This window comes from Culex pipiens, chromosome 3 (assembly GCF_016801865.2).
Source record: "Culex pipiens pallens isolate TS chromosome 3, TS_CPP_V2, whole genome shotgun sequence".
Taxonomy (NCBI): domain Eukaryota; kingdom Metazoa; phylum Arthropoda; class Insecta; order Diptera; family Culicidae; genus Culex; species Culex pipiens.
In genome coordinates, this window is record NC_068939.1 from 144,034,492 (window position 1) to 144,051,044 (window position 16,553).

Consider the following 16,553-nt stretch of genomic DNA (forward strand, 5'->3'; position numbering starts at 1 on the left):
TTTTTATTCATAAATGTATTTTTATCAGGTCCTTTTCGGTGCTGGAACCTGGTTTGGACCGAGTCGACTCAATAAGCTGAAGGCCGTAAACAATGTAAACCTGGATTAGCACAACTTAAAAGTTAAATCACTTTATAAATGTGAGGAAGGCACCGACCACCGAATGGTGGATTGAGTTTTTTTTTATTGAAAGGGGCAAGTTTTAGTTTGGTTGAAAGTTAGGTTGGTTCACGATTAAGGTGGTTTTGAAAATCAAACTTTATAGAAATATTTTTAGGATTTCTCTTCTTTAAAACTAATTTCTTATTTAACATCTGATAATAAATTATAAATTTTTACGACATTTTCTAAAAATAACCGACGGCACTTAAAAGATCACAAAATCCGTCCTCAAGATACAGATTTTTTTTACTATTTTCATAGCTTTTTATTGCATGGAAATTTGCCTAAAAGTTGTATGAAAATTTCAGCAATGCAATTTTCGATAAAAATCAAATAAAAAAACATTTTGGAAATTGTTGTGTAAGCTTTAATAAGATAAAAATCTAGTATTGAAAAAAAAGCCTGAAAAAGTAGTGTTAATTTCCGTGTTCTTTCACCATAACACAAACATTGCAGTGGAAACCCCGCCACTGATTTCAATTATGTTCACCTTGCACCCGATGACCTCATTCCGGCGAGCAAGCTGCGTCAGCATGGTCGCGTCGGACAAAGCGCTGAAGGAGCAACCTCCGGTGGAAAACTTCCCGTGGTCATTGCACGACACCTACCACGAAGCCGTTCGTCCGTGTAATTATTGCGCTAGTCGTGGGAGGGAGTGCTGTAAGCTAATTATGCAAATACATTTTGATAAATCATTTTGCAGTTCTCATCATCGGACAAATATTCGGAATGTTTCCGGTAACGGGAATTTTCAACCGCAATCCGTGCAAGGTTCATCTGGAATGGATTTCGGTGCGCGTAGTGTTGAATCTGGTGATCTTTGGGGCCGCTCTGGTCAACGCCGTTGCTGAATTTCTGCGGTTACGGCAGGTTGGCGCGAATGCCAAGAATATAAACGGGTTGGTGTTCTACATTGACTGTGGTACCATAAGTGTCCTGTTTTTGAAAATGGCGACCAGCTGGAACCAGGTTGCCGTCAAGTGGGCCCATGTGGAGAGGATTTTCCTCGAAGAGACGTATCGGGTGGAGTCCTGGTGGACGATGAAGCGGAAGATTCGAATAGTTGCCGGAATGTTGCTGCTCGGTGCCGTTGGTAGGATTGCGAAATGGAATTATGTGGTTGTAAATTAACTGCGTTATTGGATTCTAGCCGAACATTTGCTATCAATCGTCAATTTAGCAAACGACCACCGTTTTGAGGCAATCAATTGCGGTTGGCAACATAACATTACGGATGCATTTCGCCACTTTGCTTTGCGGAAATTTTCCAATATTTATATACATTTCCCATACAGTACAGCATCTGCTGTTTTCTTTTTGGTAACGTGACATTGATGTTCATGGCACCGCAAAACTATGCAACTTATTACGTTCTTTTTCTCAGTATGTTTCCTTCGCCTTAACGCTCTCCTGGAATTACATGGACATTTTCATCATCCTGCTCAGCGTGGCAATTGCGTCTCGGTTCAACCAGATCAACGCGTACCTGGAAACGCTGGCCGCCGGAGGAGTCCTGGTCCCGAACGAACCTTTCTGGATCCGCGTCCGGATCCATTACGTGGCCCTTTGCGAGCTGCTCGCCAAGGTCGACCGGACCATGTCCTGGCTCATGCTGGTGTCTTGCGCCACCAATTTGTACTTTATCTGCCTGCAAACACTGAACGTGATTTCACAGTACGGCAGAGCACAACACACCCCTTAATATGAATATATTAAAAAACATTTCTAACTTTGCCAGGAAGCATCCCCACGTGATGAACGACTTGTACTACGGCTACTCGCTGTTTTTCCTCATCGTCAGAACGGTTACGATGTTCCTGTGTGCGGCCCGCATCCACGAGGCCGCCAAGAAGCCGCTGGATATCGTGTCCAAAATTCCCAACACTGGCTGGTGCGTTGAGGTAAGCGACCGAGTTGGCGAGTTTGATTTGATTTTCCGCGCAAACTGTGATATGATTGAGAGGTTGGTAACTCGACGTTATTGTATTTCGCTGATCTGCGAACTAACATTTTGATTTTGTTACTGTGGGAACTAGTCCTCGGACGTCGCTAAACTATCTTTATTTTTTGTTCCGGAAAATACATTGATTTTTGGACGACGCGCTCCGTGTGTTCATTTGCCGAAAAAATAGGAAACAATATTAACACGATGAAAAAATTATTGTAAAAATTTGTGCATTATTGATCATTGTGAAAGTAATAATGAGTTGTTCGTGATCTGAGCAAAGATATTGGTTTAGGCAGCGAATGTTTCCAGAAGCGATTTTTTTCAACTTTACTACTGTGGCCGTGAGGTTACGGGTTTCGCTTTGTAAGCGGAAGGTGATGGGTTGGGCTCCTGTCTGGCTCGGAAAAGCCAGATCCCTTCAAAGAGTAAAGAGAGAGGAAAGACTCAAATCGAAAGAGTAGCATCGTCAAGGAATTTGTTGAGGACTTTCCAATTACATTATATTTTATTATTATAAGTTATATTTTTATTATAATTTTTATATGACCGCACACTAGACACACCCTACAAAACACCAATGCAATGATAAATCGGAGCGTTTGGTACGGTATGTCCACGCATCCTTCCTCCCCTGTAGATTCTTTGAAATGTGATCCGTTCTCAGAATCCTCTCTGCGGTAAACACAACGTAGTAGGGCTGGCCGCTTTAATTTTTGTAATACATTTTCGGGTGTTCTCGAATGTACTGCAATTATTAATAATGACAAGAAAAGTACTTGGGGCGTAATCTAATCACAAGACTTTCCAGCATGCTTTCATCGGACTGGCTGCGTTTGTGTTAGATTAGATTAGATTAGAAAATACATTGATTTTTGGACTGTATTTAAAAAGAACCCAAAGGCCATAATGAGTTACATTCATACGTTCACTGTTTGAAATGGGTTAAATAGTAAAATTTGGCTCTTTTGAATTATAAGCCGAGTTTTTGCCTTTTTATAATTTGCTCCAAAGATTTGAGTACATTTTTTGACGTTAGAAATAGTCTCAAAAGTCTGTACTATACCCAAGATTGAAAAGTAAAATAACATCAAATTGAAAATACTCGGAAAAAATCATCGTTGGTCATTGATTTTTTGTTCATAGTACTAGCTCAGATAATACCGGTCCGATAAACAAGATTACAAAATTGTATTTTATGCAACAAGTTATCATACAACTTCTAAAAAGTTCAACTTTCCAGCACCCATTTCTGCGCTCAAAAGTTCAACTTTTCATCTCTTGTATCGAAAGGTAGTACATTTCAATTCTGTATTTTTTAGTTAAGAAAACTAGACCGTTTCGTCACTCGAGAATGATAGGAAAAGTAAGTGTTGTTTCGAGACGGAATTGCAAAAAGCATGTTTTGTCGAATTTCTCAACTGACCTACTTCAGATATAGACATGTATAGACACTATTCTTCCAATGCCAAATTTAACTTTAGAATTTTTTCTCACCTTTTTAGGAAAATAAGAGCAAAAATATATTTCCTAAAATTAAACATTTTTATTGAATTAAGGCACCGTGTAACAGGTTAGTTTTTTGATGGTGGTTGTATCCACTGATTCTCAAAGGAAACCGAGATATTCAAGATGGCGTTCAATATGGCGACTGGATCTGAAAACCAACGAAAAATAATTACAATGTGAAACCGACTACTCGATTTTAACTAATTTGGGATCGTTGAACTCGAATATAGCCTTCACAAATCTTTCAGAGTAATCTTGGGTCACACAACAAAAAAATGGTACGCGAAGAGTGGTACAAGGGAAAATCCAAATGTAGGGTAGGGAGACTTGATCCCCGGGGACACTTGATCCCAAGCATGTATCTCGTCAGCATGTGGGTAAAACAATTAGCTTGGTTCTAGAAAGTTGTGCGAAATTGACTTAAACTCATTGTAAAAAACAGAGAAAAAAATTAAAAAATGTTTAAATTTAGTTACACATATTTTTCTAAAAAGTGCTGCAAAAAACCTCCAAGAAATCTTTTTACTTTATTTTAATATGTATAGAATACACTAAAAATTGATCAGTAGTGCGGTGCTTGTGGGGACGCGCAGTCCTGTTTTTTCGTGTTATTTTCCATCTCTTTTGTGTCGCTGTTCGAGTGCATGGGGTGATTGGTCATTATAATTAAACAATGGCATCAGTAGTGCGGTGCCTGTGTGGACGCGCAGTCCTGTTTTTTCGTGTTATTTTCCGTCTCTTTTGTGTCGCTTTTTGTGTACATGGGGTGATTGGATTTCTTCTTCTTCTTTTTTCATTTATTTTTTGTTCGCACGTTCGTTGGCCGATGAATTTTATTTTTGTTCTCTTTATATAGTTTTCGATAGAAACGATCCGATTTTTGTTTTTTGAGACAAGCAAGTCGTATTGCTGGATTAAGTCCTTTCCATATCATCGAGGATCGGAAGGCACGTCGACGGATATGTTTTAAGGCTTATGATATAAAATAATTTTAATGAATGAAGCCCTTCCTACATCACCGTTGATCGGAAGGCACGCCGACGGAGAATTTCTGGAGAATCGCGGTCGAATTAATACTATATTTAAATCCCTAGATAGGTATCTTTCCGCAGCCGGCTGCCTAAGATTTTTAAAATTTCAACCCATAAACAAATTGCTCATGGTCGCATCACCTACCACAGTGAATCCTGACCTCATACCCATCTTACTAACCCCTCAAAACTCATGTGATACTTTGTCGGAGACGCAGTCGATTTGGCGGTCCCATCACTCAAGTATCGGCTAACATTCCCATCCACTTCCCCGTGTCTTACCACCGGTCGTGGCCGGCGTCGGTATTGATCAGCACGATAGGGACCTTTGAAAATTGCGAAGGGGTGATGATTGGATCCTACTTTTCATCTGTGGTCCACGGAGCAATGTTTGGGGGTCCTGGTCAATAACGATTTAGCAGCTACGGGTAGACACCAATGCTATGCTATGCTATATGTATAGAATACACTAAAAATTTATTCAAAAAAAAACTTTTTTATGCATGAATTGTTTGATAAACTTATCAACTAAGAAGCCCTTACGCATTTAACGTTAAATGTTTTGTCATGCTATTTTTACAACCAATTATTTAAAAAAGTGCGTTTAGGGAGACTTGAGCCTTGCATTTTTACAGTCACTGGAATCAACATCAAGATTAATTAATTGGGCTGGGGATTCGTACATAGTTTCCTTTAGTATAGTTGTACATAACTTACTGCAGTTTGAACAATTTTTCAAAAGTTTTGTAAACAAAAATTACCAGCTTTTATAAACATGCTCAATTTTGGTTTAAAAAAGAATATTTTAAGTTTTTAAATATTTTAAATACTAAACTTGTTATATTTTGAACACAAACGTATAGGTTTTATATGAAATAGCTGTTACTTATACAAAATTAAAAGTTTAGATGATTAAGAAACATTTGCTTTTAAAAGGTTTCTTCAAAATGTTGAAAGGGGGATCAAGTTACCCCTAACGTTTTGAAAATGCCAGTTTAAAATATTTTTTTTAAACGCTTGGCATGATGCGGAGAGTTCATCTGATGAAATACCATTATCAGCAAAACATAGTTGAATGTTTAAGCTTTCAATTCATGCAAAAAGTTTATAGTTTTATGAAAAATTGACAGAGTTATGTGCGATACAAAAAAGGGGATCAATTCTCCCCACTCTCCCCTAAGCGTTAGGTTATTGTAGAACACCCACTATGACGTGTGACAACATAGCACGATGTTGAGGATATCTGGTGATATCGAGTAATAACCTGTAAAAAACAAAACCTAATACACATCGGTAGAACTTGAGATTCAAAAAGAGGGATTTATACAGTGCAGCCTCTAGCGGTGGAGAGCTCCAACTTTTATAACAGATTTTATAATAGTTTTAACCGAGGGGTTGATCAACAGCACGATTTTTTCTCCAGCCTGAGCAAATAACTCGAAACACAACTTTAGAACCCCTTGACTGATAGAAACTGGAATAAACTGTTATACACATAAAAGAAAACAACATCGTAGCTGGCCATGTAAAAAAAAAACAATTTTCTAATGTTTACAAATTTCCGTCCATCTTCAGGAACCATTTTCGTTCATATTCCATTGCGTCCTAAAAGAAACGGATTTCCATAAAAAAAATCTGATGAAAAATGAAACTTGATCGAAAACTGGAAAAGTTCTATCAGAATGGATTATTTTCCGGTGGTTGGGGATAGTTGGATTTTTATGAATCTTGTACAAAGAAGACATAAGTTGAACTGAAATAATCATTACGCTTGAAAGGTACGGTAGTTATTTGAAAACAAGTGGTTCAATGAAGCAATTTTAAATGTGCCTCCAAGTGATCACTTCTGTTGTCTTTGTTGATGTCACCAGGCCAAGTTTCAATCTGTACTCTTGTTAAGATGGTTGTTTATGGAAGACGCAAAACGCAAAACGCTTAACATTGCGTGGGATGGTTAGTTTAACGGAAACACATTTTCACTCAATTTTTAGTTGATAAAAAGGTGCAAATCGTGATGAGCTTGTTTGTTTTGATTCGTTGCCATGAATGTCAGTCTAACTGGTATACATTTTCTTTTATGAGATCGTAGTGTGCTGAGAAATCATCCAGGACAAATTTATCGTAGAACACTAATGAACTGATTTCTCGTCACACTTTTTGAGCAGAAATTTGTTCAGAGTTCCACGGATGTGCCTAATATCTAAATGGTGAACCAATAAACAGTTTAGAGCTAGAAATGCGATATCCAAAAAGGATTTCCATTCAAACAAAAGTATCGCAGTTCCATTTGCGTAATAGGGCTATTAAAGGAAGAAATCTACAAAATTTGAAGCCGCCGGCATACATAATGCAAAAAAGCTCAAATTCACACGAAATAACCAAACTTTTGCCCTAAAGCGCTCTCCTTTATCCTTTTTTTCTTCTTCTTCTTCTGGCATTCCCGTACACCCATTGTTGCGTAATCCTGCCACGAAAACTTCCGCCAGCTGGACCGCTTTTCCACCCAGCTGAAAAGCGAAACAGTCGCACTTTCCGGAATGGGGTTTTTCCACATTACCCGTCAGCTGCTGTTTTCGGTGAGTACAAACACACACACACTTTGAGATAACTCCCCTTCAACCATTTTACCTCTTCAAATCGGCACGCACGCACCTTCCGGAAAATTCGGCGGCCACCAGATGGCGGGAACGATTGTGACGTACGAGCTGGTGATGCTCAAGTTCGACAGGGAATCCGAAGGCAAGGGGTACATCCCGCCCTGCTCGATGTTCGACATCGAGAGGCAGTGGCTGCCGTCGCATTGATTTTGATTGATGTTGTTCAATAAAAAAAAATAAAAAAAAACGTTTCATCCAATATGGTGGGGTAGGAATTTTCCAAGGCAAGACAAAAAAAAATTAAGCTGAACAAATAAAATTGGAAATACTAAATAAAACAAAACTGTAAATTTTAAAATCTCACGAAACAAAATCCCACCATGAAGGGATAGCGCATCCTTCCGAATATGCGTTCATCAGAATAAAATATTTAAATATGCATGTATGTGTGTGTCTGTGTGAATGTTCGTCCTGAATGTTTTCATTGTTGTTACTTTATTTTAGTAGGTTAAATATGTGCAAGACTCAATTCAACCTTCTGCTCACAACAACGGCGGTGGCAATAGTGATGAGATGATGATGAACTAAAAAAATATCTCTGCACTTCAAAGGCAAAAATACCGGTTTTATAAAAAGATGGATCCGATGGATAGAGAGAAATGACACACACGCACATCAGGTTTTAACTTTTGGTGTTTGGCAACGCCAACAGTCAGCAGTAGTGGCGGTGGTGACCTTAGTGAAGTCCGCCGGTTCGACCTGTCTCTTCGATGTCTGGTCGATGCACGCACCTTGCTCGTCGCCGCTCGTGCTTGGGCGGGAGATTTGCATTCCTATCAAGCAGAAGACCCTAACAGCATTGTTGCACATGTGCTACATCACACTCACCAATTATTGTGGAATTGGGTGACTTTGAGTCTATGCCATTGATCTTTTTTCTAGTTATGCTTTGAAATATCAATTCTTATGAAAAGAACAAATTTTAAATTACCAAATTATAGTCAGTTTTGAAAAATAAAAAACTAAAGTCACGCCGATTGACGGTTCACAAATAAAAATGTGTAAACTAGTCACATCAGTTTAGTAATATAATACAAAGTTAGTAACTGCAACCTCCAACGAAATGTGGGTTAATATTTCTGCTGCCGAACCGTCCCATCGGGGGGTCAACTATGACCAGGCAGGCATGGGAGGTGACTTTTGACCGGGATTAATACATCACAATTTAAACAGTGAAGCGAGAGCGAGCGAGCGAGAGATAGATAGGCAACTCTTATTGTTGTTATAAATACAAAGAAGCTAACCAGGTGGATACAATCGCGGAACGTTTTTCGAAGAAGTTTGCTGATATCGTGACAAGAGCAACGAACGGCATCCGCCTGGATTGAGCAATGAATTTCGGGGAAATTCGCTGCCATGCTGAATTTCGAGTCATTCTATCAATTTCGTGGAACTTTTGCTCATCGGATCCGGAACGGATGTTCAGCCCATGAATCGAAGCAAGTGCTGATATCCCATGCTTTGATTTGTTATTCATGGATCCAGCAAATTAAAGCAAATCAAATTATTCGCTCTACAGCATTGCCTTGGCGTTCTCGATTGCGAGATGTCTACTCGAAACTAGGTGTCCGAAGGCTTGATTGTTGAGGCAATTGCCAACCTCTTTTTAAACCTAAGCTTCCATCCACCCCGGGATTCGAACTGACGACCTTTGGATTGTGAGTCCAACTGCCTACCAGCGACTCCACCGAGACAGGACCCAGGGATACGAATCCTATACCTGGACTGAGCTAACGACCTAACCGATGACACTGAGAAAAACCTTACTTAATCCACCCTTAGGTGGTTGGTGCCTTCCTCTCATTCAAAGGGTAATGCTATCCAAAATAGACACGCTCGTGGGAAGGTCTTTAAATTTCCTATCCAAAGATATGTCGCATGATATATTTGGAATACGTTTTCATCTAAATATCTGAGAACTAGCCTCCAAAAAGTGTATAAATAACTCTTAAGTGCTTATAACTTTTGATAGGGTTGTCAGATCTTCAATGTTTTGGACGCGTTGGAAAGGTCTTTTGATTACGACGGGTTGCATGATAGATCCGGACAACGTTTTCATCGTGATATCTGAGATCCGGCTTCCAAAAAGTGCATAAATAACACTTAATTGCTAATAACTTTTGATAGGGTTGTCAGATCTTCAGTGTATTGATCGCGTTGGAAAGGTCTTTTAAATACCTTTCTAAAAATGTATAACATGCTGGGGTTTCTTACAAAAACCACCCTTTTTACAATCTTCCGGACTTTAGCCAAATTGTTTTTTTTTAGCATAACTTTTGAAGTACTTTACTAAACTTCATAATTTTCAATAGGGACTTATGGGACCCCAAGACGAATCGAATGAGACCAAAACGGTCCAAATCGGTTAAGCCAGTGCTGAGATAATCGAGTGCATATTTTTTGGTGCACAGACCCACATCCCTACACACACACACACACACACACACAGACATTTGCTTAGAATTCGATTCTGAGTCGATAGGTATACATGAAGGTGGGTCTAAAAGGTCTAATTGAGAAGTTCAGTTTTCGAGTGATTTTATAGCCTTTCCTCAGTAAGGTGAGGAAGGCAAAACTCAGATTTCACAAAATTCCAACTTTAAGGATCTATAACAGAAAAAAACCAGCAGTCCGATCAACAAAGTGAAAAAAGTTACCGGAAAATTTCTCAGCGTATTGTAAATATTTTTTTCTCGGTAAAGAATTTTTAAATTGCAAAAAAAAAAACATTTTTCGAAAAACTTCAACTTAATAAGGTTATATATTATAACATTTTCATTTCCAAATTTAGAATTACTTCTGAAAATGATGTTTAAAATTTGAATTTGAATACTTTCAGATAAAAAAAAACGCGATTTTCTTTGCGTGAGCCTATTTTTGCCTTCCTCACCTTACTGAGGAAAGGCTATAAAATCACTCGAAAAATGAACTTCTTAATTTGACCTCGTAGACCCACCTTCACGTATACCTATCGACTCAGAATCAAATTCTGAGCAAATGTCTGTGTGTGTGTGTGTGTGTAGGGATGTGGGTCTGTGCACCAAAAAATATGCACTCGATTATCTCAGCACTGGCTTAACCGATTTGGACCGTTTTGGTCTCATTCGATTCGTCTTGGGGTCCCATAAGTCCCTATTGAAAATTATGAAGTTTAGTAAAGTACTTCAAAAGTTATGCTAAAAATTTTGGCATATGTCCGGAAGATTGTAAAAAGGGTGGTTTTTGTAAGAAACCCTGTCATGTTATACATTTTCAGAAAGGTATTAAAAAGACCTTTCCAATGAGCCCAAAACATTGAAGATCTGATAACCCTATCAAAAGTTATTAGCACTTAAGTGTTATTTATACACTTTTTGGAGGCCGGATCTCAGATATTTCAATGAAAATGATGTCCGGGTCCATCATGCGACCCATCGTTAGTTAGATAATCGAAAGACCTTTCAAATGAGCCTAAAACATCAAGGATCTGACAATCCTATCAAAAGTTATTGACACTTAAGTGTTATTTATACACTTTTTGGAGGCCGGATCTCAGATATTTCAGTAAAAATGATGTCCGGGTCCATCATGCGACCCATCGTTAGTTAGATAATCGAAAGACCTTTCAAATGAGCCTAAAACATCAAGGATCTGACAACCCTATTAAAAGTTATTGGCACTTAAGTGTTATTTATACACTTTTTAGAGGTTTGATTTCAGATATTGTGATAAAAATATTGTCTGAATCTTCCATGCGAACTATCGATGGATAGGTTTTTTTATCAGACCTTGTCGATGAGCCAGAAATATTGATGGTCTGCGAACCATATCAAAAGAAATGAGTAATAAAGTTGATTTGTTAAACATGTTAAGGGGGAATGTTGCTATTTTTACTGAATGTATTGACTTTATGAATATGAGGAAGGCACCAACCACCTAAAGGTGGATTAAGTAACGTTTTTTCTGAACAGTCAAAATCGATCACAAAACCCCTTCTCAAGGTACAGATGTCAGATTCACATGCCCACTTTGTATGTCCATCTCGTAAAATTGTAGAGAGCCAGGTATGGAATAACTAATTATGCAAAATGGCTTCCTTTGAAATGCGTACACATTATTTCATTCGAATAACAAAAGTACAAAATCAAAAATCTCGAAATGCTTTGGTTTATATGCACCACAAAAGCTTTTAAGGCACAAACCAGTGTTGCATGGTGTATTAAAAAGTATAGACCAAATACAAAGTTAAAACGCCCAATCCTCTAACTCAATATGTTTAAATAACAGCTATACATTCTACAAAAAGATGCAATCTCATGGCAAATAAATGTAACAGTGGTCTCAAATAAGTAATTGAGACAACGTATATATTTAACAATTCATAAACATGTTTTTACGGACCCCATGTTCATGGATAGCGCTTAAAAATGCAAAGCTCGCGACCTTTTCGTCAACACTGCCTTATTGATCATTTAAATTTGAAACTTTTAATGAAGAATGCTACACCAATATTGACTTTTCCGGTAGCGTTAATTACCCTCAACTTGTTGGTTTCCAAATAATGATTTGCTTAAGCTCGGGTGTAATTACCTTACTAAATTTAGCGTAGATTGAACCTCACTTTTCAATATTGTCTAAATAAACCAGCAAATCTGTTCCTGTGCACTCATTTTGTAACTAAGCCATTCATAACGAGTCAAGGTCTCCGTGGAATACAAAATTTGTCCTAATCAGCCCCAAAAGCTCACCCGTCTCGAGCGCGCTCGGGGATCCACGATCGATCGACTAGCTATTTACCACTCAGATTCCACATTTGGTATATCGTCATCATCTCGCCGCGGGCTCACCGAAACTTCGCTCTCTGATGGGCTTTGAACTTCATCAATAATCATCTAATCACTGACCCCACAGCCATCAAGCGTAAACATGTTCCAGGCAGGGTGGAAGGATTTGCGAACAGAAAAAAAAACAAGTTCAGTGTATATGAAAAAATAAAAAGTTCAATTTTAGAGCAGGATTATAGCCTTACCTCAGTGAGGAAGGCAAAATGGATTCCTAAATGTCATAACTAAATAAATATTGTTCAATGGTAGAGATCTCGTGCATTTTTTGTCAATTTGAAGCAGTTTTTGGTTAATTAAAAGCTCATCAAAACAATATTAATGTATTATAGTTAAAAAGCTTGCAACAGCAGTAAACAAACCAGGACCAAAAAGTCAACCATCAAATCACGAAAGCTGTGCCCCCTATTGAGCATTTCACACTTTGATTACCATAAGCTACAGGTTTGGCAAATGAGCAAATGTGTTAATTTGAAACAACCGCCAATGATGGATTGAACGAGTGCAGCCTCAAAAGGTGACTATTAGGGTGACAAGAAAAAATGATTTTTTTTGGAAAATCTTAAGAAATACCCGTTGGCTCGATTATTTAAGCAAACATAAGTAACTGTTTTGAAATTTTGAGCCTAATCGGTTAAGGGTAAAGGGTCGCTATTAATCGTTGAAGTTTGTATGGGAAAAATCTCAAAAATGTATGAGAAATGCAAAAATTTCAAAATTTCACCGAAAAGTTGCGTTTAATGAGTCGGATCATTTCAAGTGTGAGAATCTTTCGTGAACACTAACTTGGTTTTGCCTAAGGAATCGACTCAAAGGGTATCTCTGATGTCGTTTTTTTTTTTCATTGTCACCCTAGTGACTATTTATCAACCATGCTGACACTGGCCTTGTATTTGTTGGAAACAAAGACTCGAATTTTCAAATTGATGTTAACGATCAAGTGTCTCAATTATGTTGTTAGGATGATCTTTTTTTTAATTTTCGAATTGTTCTAGCATAACGTATCCATGAAAATAGAATCCAATCTTTAATCTTCAAACGGTTCGAGCTATTCTCATTTTCTCAATAATTTACATATAAATAATTATTTCATTGCAAGTACAGTACCGTCGGTGGGGGTGAGTATGGGTCAAAAAACGATACACCTCTCGTTATTTCTTAATAGGGTAATTCTCCACCAACTCACACAGCAGTTGCCCCGACCCCTCTTCGATTTGCGTGAAACTTTGTCCTAAGGGGTAACTTTTGTCCCTGATCACGAATCCGAGGTCCGTTTTTGATATCTCGTTACGGAGGGGCGGTACGACCCCTTCAATTTTTGAACACGCGGAAAAAGAGGTGTTTTTCAATAATTTGCAGCCTCAAACGGTGATGAGATAGAAATTTGGTGTCAAAGGAATTTTTATGTAAAATAAGACGCTCGATTTGATGGCGTACTCAGAATTCCGAAATAACGTATTTTTCATCGAAAAAACATTAAAAAAGTTTTTAAAATTCTCCCATTTTCCGTTACTCGACTGTAAAATTTTTTGAAACATGTCATTTTATGGGAAATTTAATGTACTTTTCGAATCTACATTGACCCAGAAGGGTCATTTTTTCATTTAGAACATTTTTTTTTTCATTTTAAAATTTCGTGTTTTTTCTAACTTTGCAGGGTTATTTTTTAGAGTGTAACAATGTTCTACAAAGTTGTAGAGCAGACAATTACAAAAATTTTGATGTATAAACATAAGGGGGTTGCTTATAAAAATCACGAGTTATCGCGATTTTACGAAAAAAAAGTGTTGAAAAAGTTGGTCGTCATCGATCATGGCCGTTCATATCGTCACCCGCGACAGACACGGACGACGAAACTAAAAGAAATGCAAAAAGTAACTTTTTCAAAACTTTTTTTCTTAAAATCGCGATAACTCGTGTTGTTTATAAGCAAACCCCTTGTGTGTGTGTGTGTGTGCAACCAACCAAACGGGACCACGCGGTCGCTTCTTACAAATTGAGTTGTTTCCATGTATTTTTAGATCTACATTCTATACATGCAAATAACTCGCATAGGCATTTGGAAGGTGTTAGCTCTGCCGAGCTTCGGTGACCCATTTCTACGCTGGCTAGCCGAGCGCGAGGTACTTCAGCTTTGTCGACAAGCCCCGCCCTGAAGAACGTTTGGACCAATCGGATTCAAACGTTATTTAGAACTTCCGAACCCTTGTCAAATGGACAAGGACCCAGCGCGTATATAGTTGATGGTGGTAACAGTATTCCTAATTCCAGTCATAGCTCACCAAGTCGCGATGGCCTAGTGGTTAGCATTTTTGCTTACCAATCCAAAGGACGGGGGATCGAACCCCGACTCGAGCGACTTTGATTTTTCGTACATGTTCAGAGTTTCAAGATTTAAACTTCCTATACTTTCTCGATGGGAGCAGATGGGAATCGAACCCAGGACCATTCGCTTACAAAGCGAACACCGTAACCAGTCAGCCACGGCCGCTCCTTGTGTTGTTTATAAGCAAACCCCTTGTGTCAAAATTTTTGTAATAGTCTGCTCTACAACTTTGTAGAACATTGTTACACTCTAAAAAATAACCCTGTAACGTTAGAAAAAACACGAAATTTTAAAATGAAAAATTTTGTTCTAAATGAAAAACGTTACTTAATCCACCCTTAGGTGGTTGGCGCCTTCCTCACATTTAAAGAGTGCTATCCAAAATGCAAAAAGTGCGTAAATAACACTTAAGTGCTTATAACTTTTGATAGGGTTGTCAGATCTTCAATGTTTTGGACGCGTTAGAAAGGTCTTTTGAATACCTATCCAACGATAGGTCGCATGAGAGATCCGAACAGCATTTTCATCAAAACATCTGAGATCCGGCCTCGAAAAAGTGCGTAAATAACACTTAAGTGCTTATAACTTTTGATAGATTTGTCAGATCTCCAATGTCTTGGACGCGTTGTAAAGTTCTTTTACATACCTTTCTGAAAATGTATAGAATGACGGGTTTTCTTAGAAAAACCACCCTTTTTACAATCTTCCGGACTTTTGTTAAAATCGTTTTTTAGCATAACTTTTGAAGTACTTAACTAAACTGCATAGTTTTTAATAGCGACTTATGGGACCCCAAGACGGATCGAATGACGCCAAAACGGACAAAATCGGTTCAGCCAATGTCGAGATAATCGAGTGACAATTTTTTGATCAACATCCCACCACACACACAGACATTTGCTCAGAATTTGATTCTTTTTTTTCGAGTGATTTTATAGCCTTTCCTCAGTAAAGTGAGGAAGGCAAAAATGACCCTTCTGGGTCAATGTAGATTCGAAAAGTACATTAAATTTCCCATAAAATGACATGTTCCAAAAAATTTTACAGTCGAGTAACGGAAAATTGGAGAATTTTTAAAACTTTTCTTGTGTTTTTTTCGATGAAAAATACGTTTTTTTCGGAATTCTGAGTACGCCATCAAATCGGGCGTCTAATTTTACATAAAAGTCCCTTTGACACCAAATTTATATCTCATCACTGTTTCAGGCTGCAAATTATTGAAAAACACCTCTTTTTCGCATGTTCAAAAATGGAAGGGGTCGTACCGCCCCTCCGTCACGAGATATCAAAAAACGGACCTCGGATTCGTGATCAGGGACAAAAGTTACCCCTTAGGACAAAGTTTCACGCAAATCGAAGAGGGGTCGTGGCAACTTTTCCCGATTTCGTGTGAGTTGGTAAATTACCCAATAACAAAAACAATTTAATAACATCTAAAATATTTTATCGTAGAATTGTTCTTAGATAGTTTACTAACATTTTCCCAAAAAATGGTGGATTTTGATGAACACTACCTTAAATGGCAATCATTTGAAAATTGACCCAAACTCACCCCTTAGAGGGGGTGACATTGGATCAAATGAAACTAAAATGATGCTCAAATACAAAGATATGGTAAAAACAAGTATTCCAAGTAGTGTTTCATGTTCGAGGGAATCGTATTGACATGCTAAAATGTTTGAAGTAGAGATTTTTAAACATCTGGATACTTTTTGATCAATTCCAACAAAAAAATTAAAAAGTTGTTTTTTCTAGAGGTCATTTTTGGCCAAAAACGTACCTCAACTTTAGACAGCTGCTAAAATGACAGGATTTGTTCTAGGAACGAGATTTTTTTCAGCAAAGTCATCTGTCCCTTCCACAACCCTTTTAACAGAATTTAGTGTCATTGAGAAGTACCTGAGAAATGGTAAAATCCGTAAAAAAAATACTTTGACCCAATGTCACCCCCACTGACGGTGCATAAACTTGAACAATCATTGAAACAGAGTTGCCATATCTCTGGACTTTTACACTCGTTTGGAATTTCTCTTCAATCTGATTCGACTTCAAAAAAGTACATCATAGGTAATCATAACTTGAGACAGGGTTGCCATATCTTCT

General features: G+C 38.0%; 1 protein-coding gene across 1 annotated transcript; it reads left to right on the top strand.

The window, feature by feature from the left end:
• Positions 1-685: 685 nt before the first annotated feature.
• Positions 686-7,527, top strand: LOC120415914 (gustatory receptor for sugar taste 64a-like). Its single transcript, XM_039577560.1, has 7 exons — positions 686-789; positions 866-1,255; positions 1,313-1,482; positions 1,547-1,836; positions 1,901-2,063; positions 7,134-7,223; positions 7,326-7,527. The coding sequence occupies exons 1-7, from the start codon at positions 696-698 to the stop codon at positions 7,449-7,451; spliced, it is 1,323 nt and encodes a 440-aa protein (XP_039433494.1). The 5' UTR covers positions 686-695; the 3' UTR covers positions 7,452-7,527.
• The last annotated feature ends 9,026 nt before the right edge of the window (positions 7,528-16,553 follow it).

What these genes read in the sequence shown, in the direction of transcription:
- LOC120415914 (XM_039577560.1), top strand. Translation starts at nt 696, where the DNA reads ATGGTCGCGTCGGACAAAGCGCTGAAGGAGCAACCTCCGGTGGAAAAC. An exon ending in GTTGCTGCTCGGTGCCGTTG is followed by an intron (nt 1,256 to 1,312) that starts GTAGGATTGCGA and finishes ATTGGATTCTAG; the next exon opens with CCGAACATTTGCTATCAATC. An exon ending in ACACTGGCTGGTGCGTTGAG is followed by an intron (nt 2,064 to 7,133) that starts GTAAGCGACCGA and finishes AACTTCCGCCAG; the next exon opens with CTGGACCGCTTTTCCACCCA.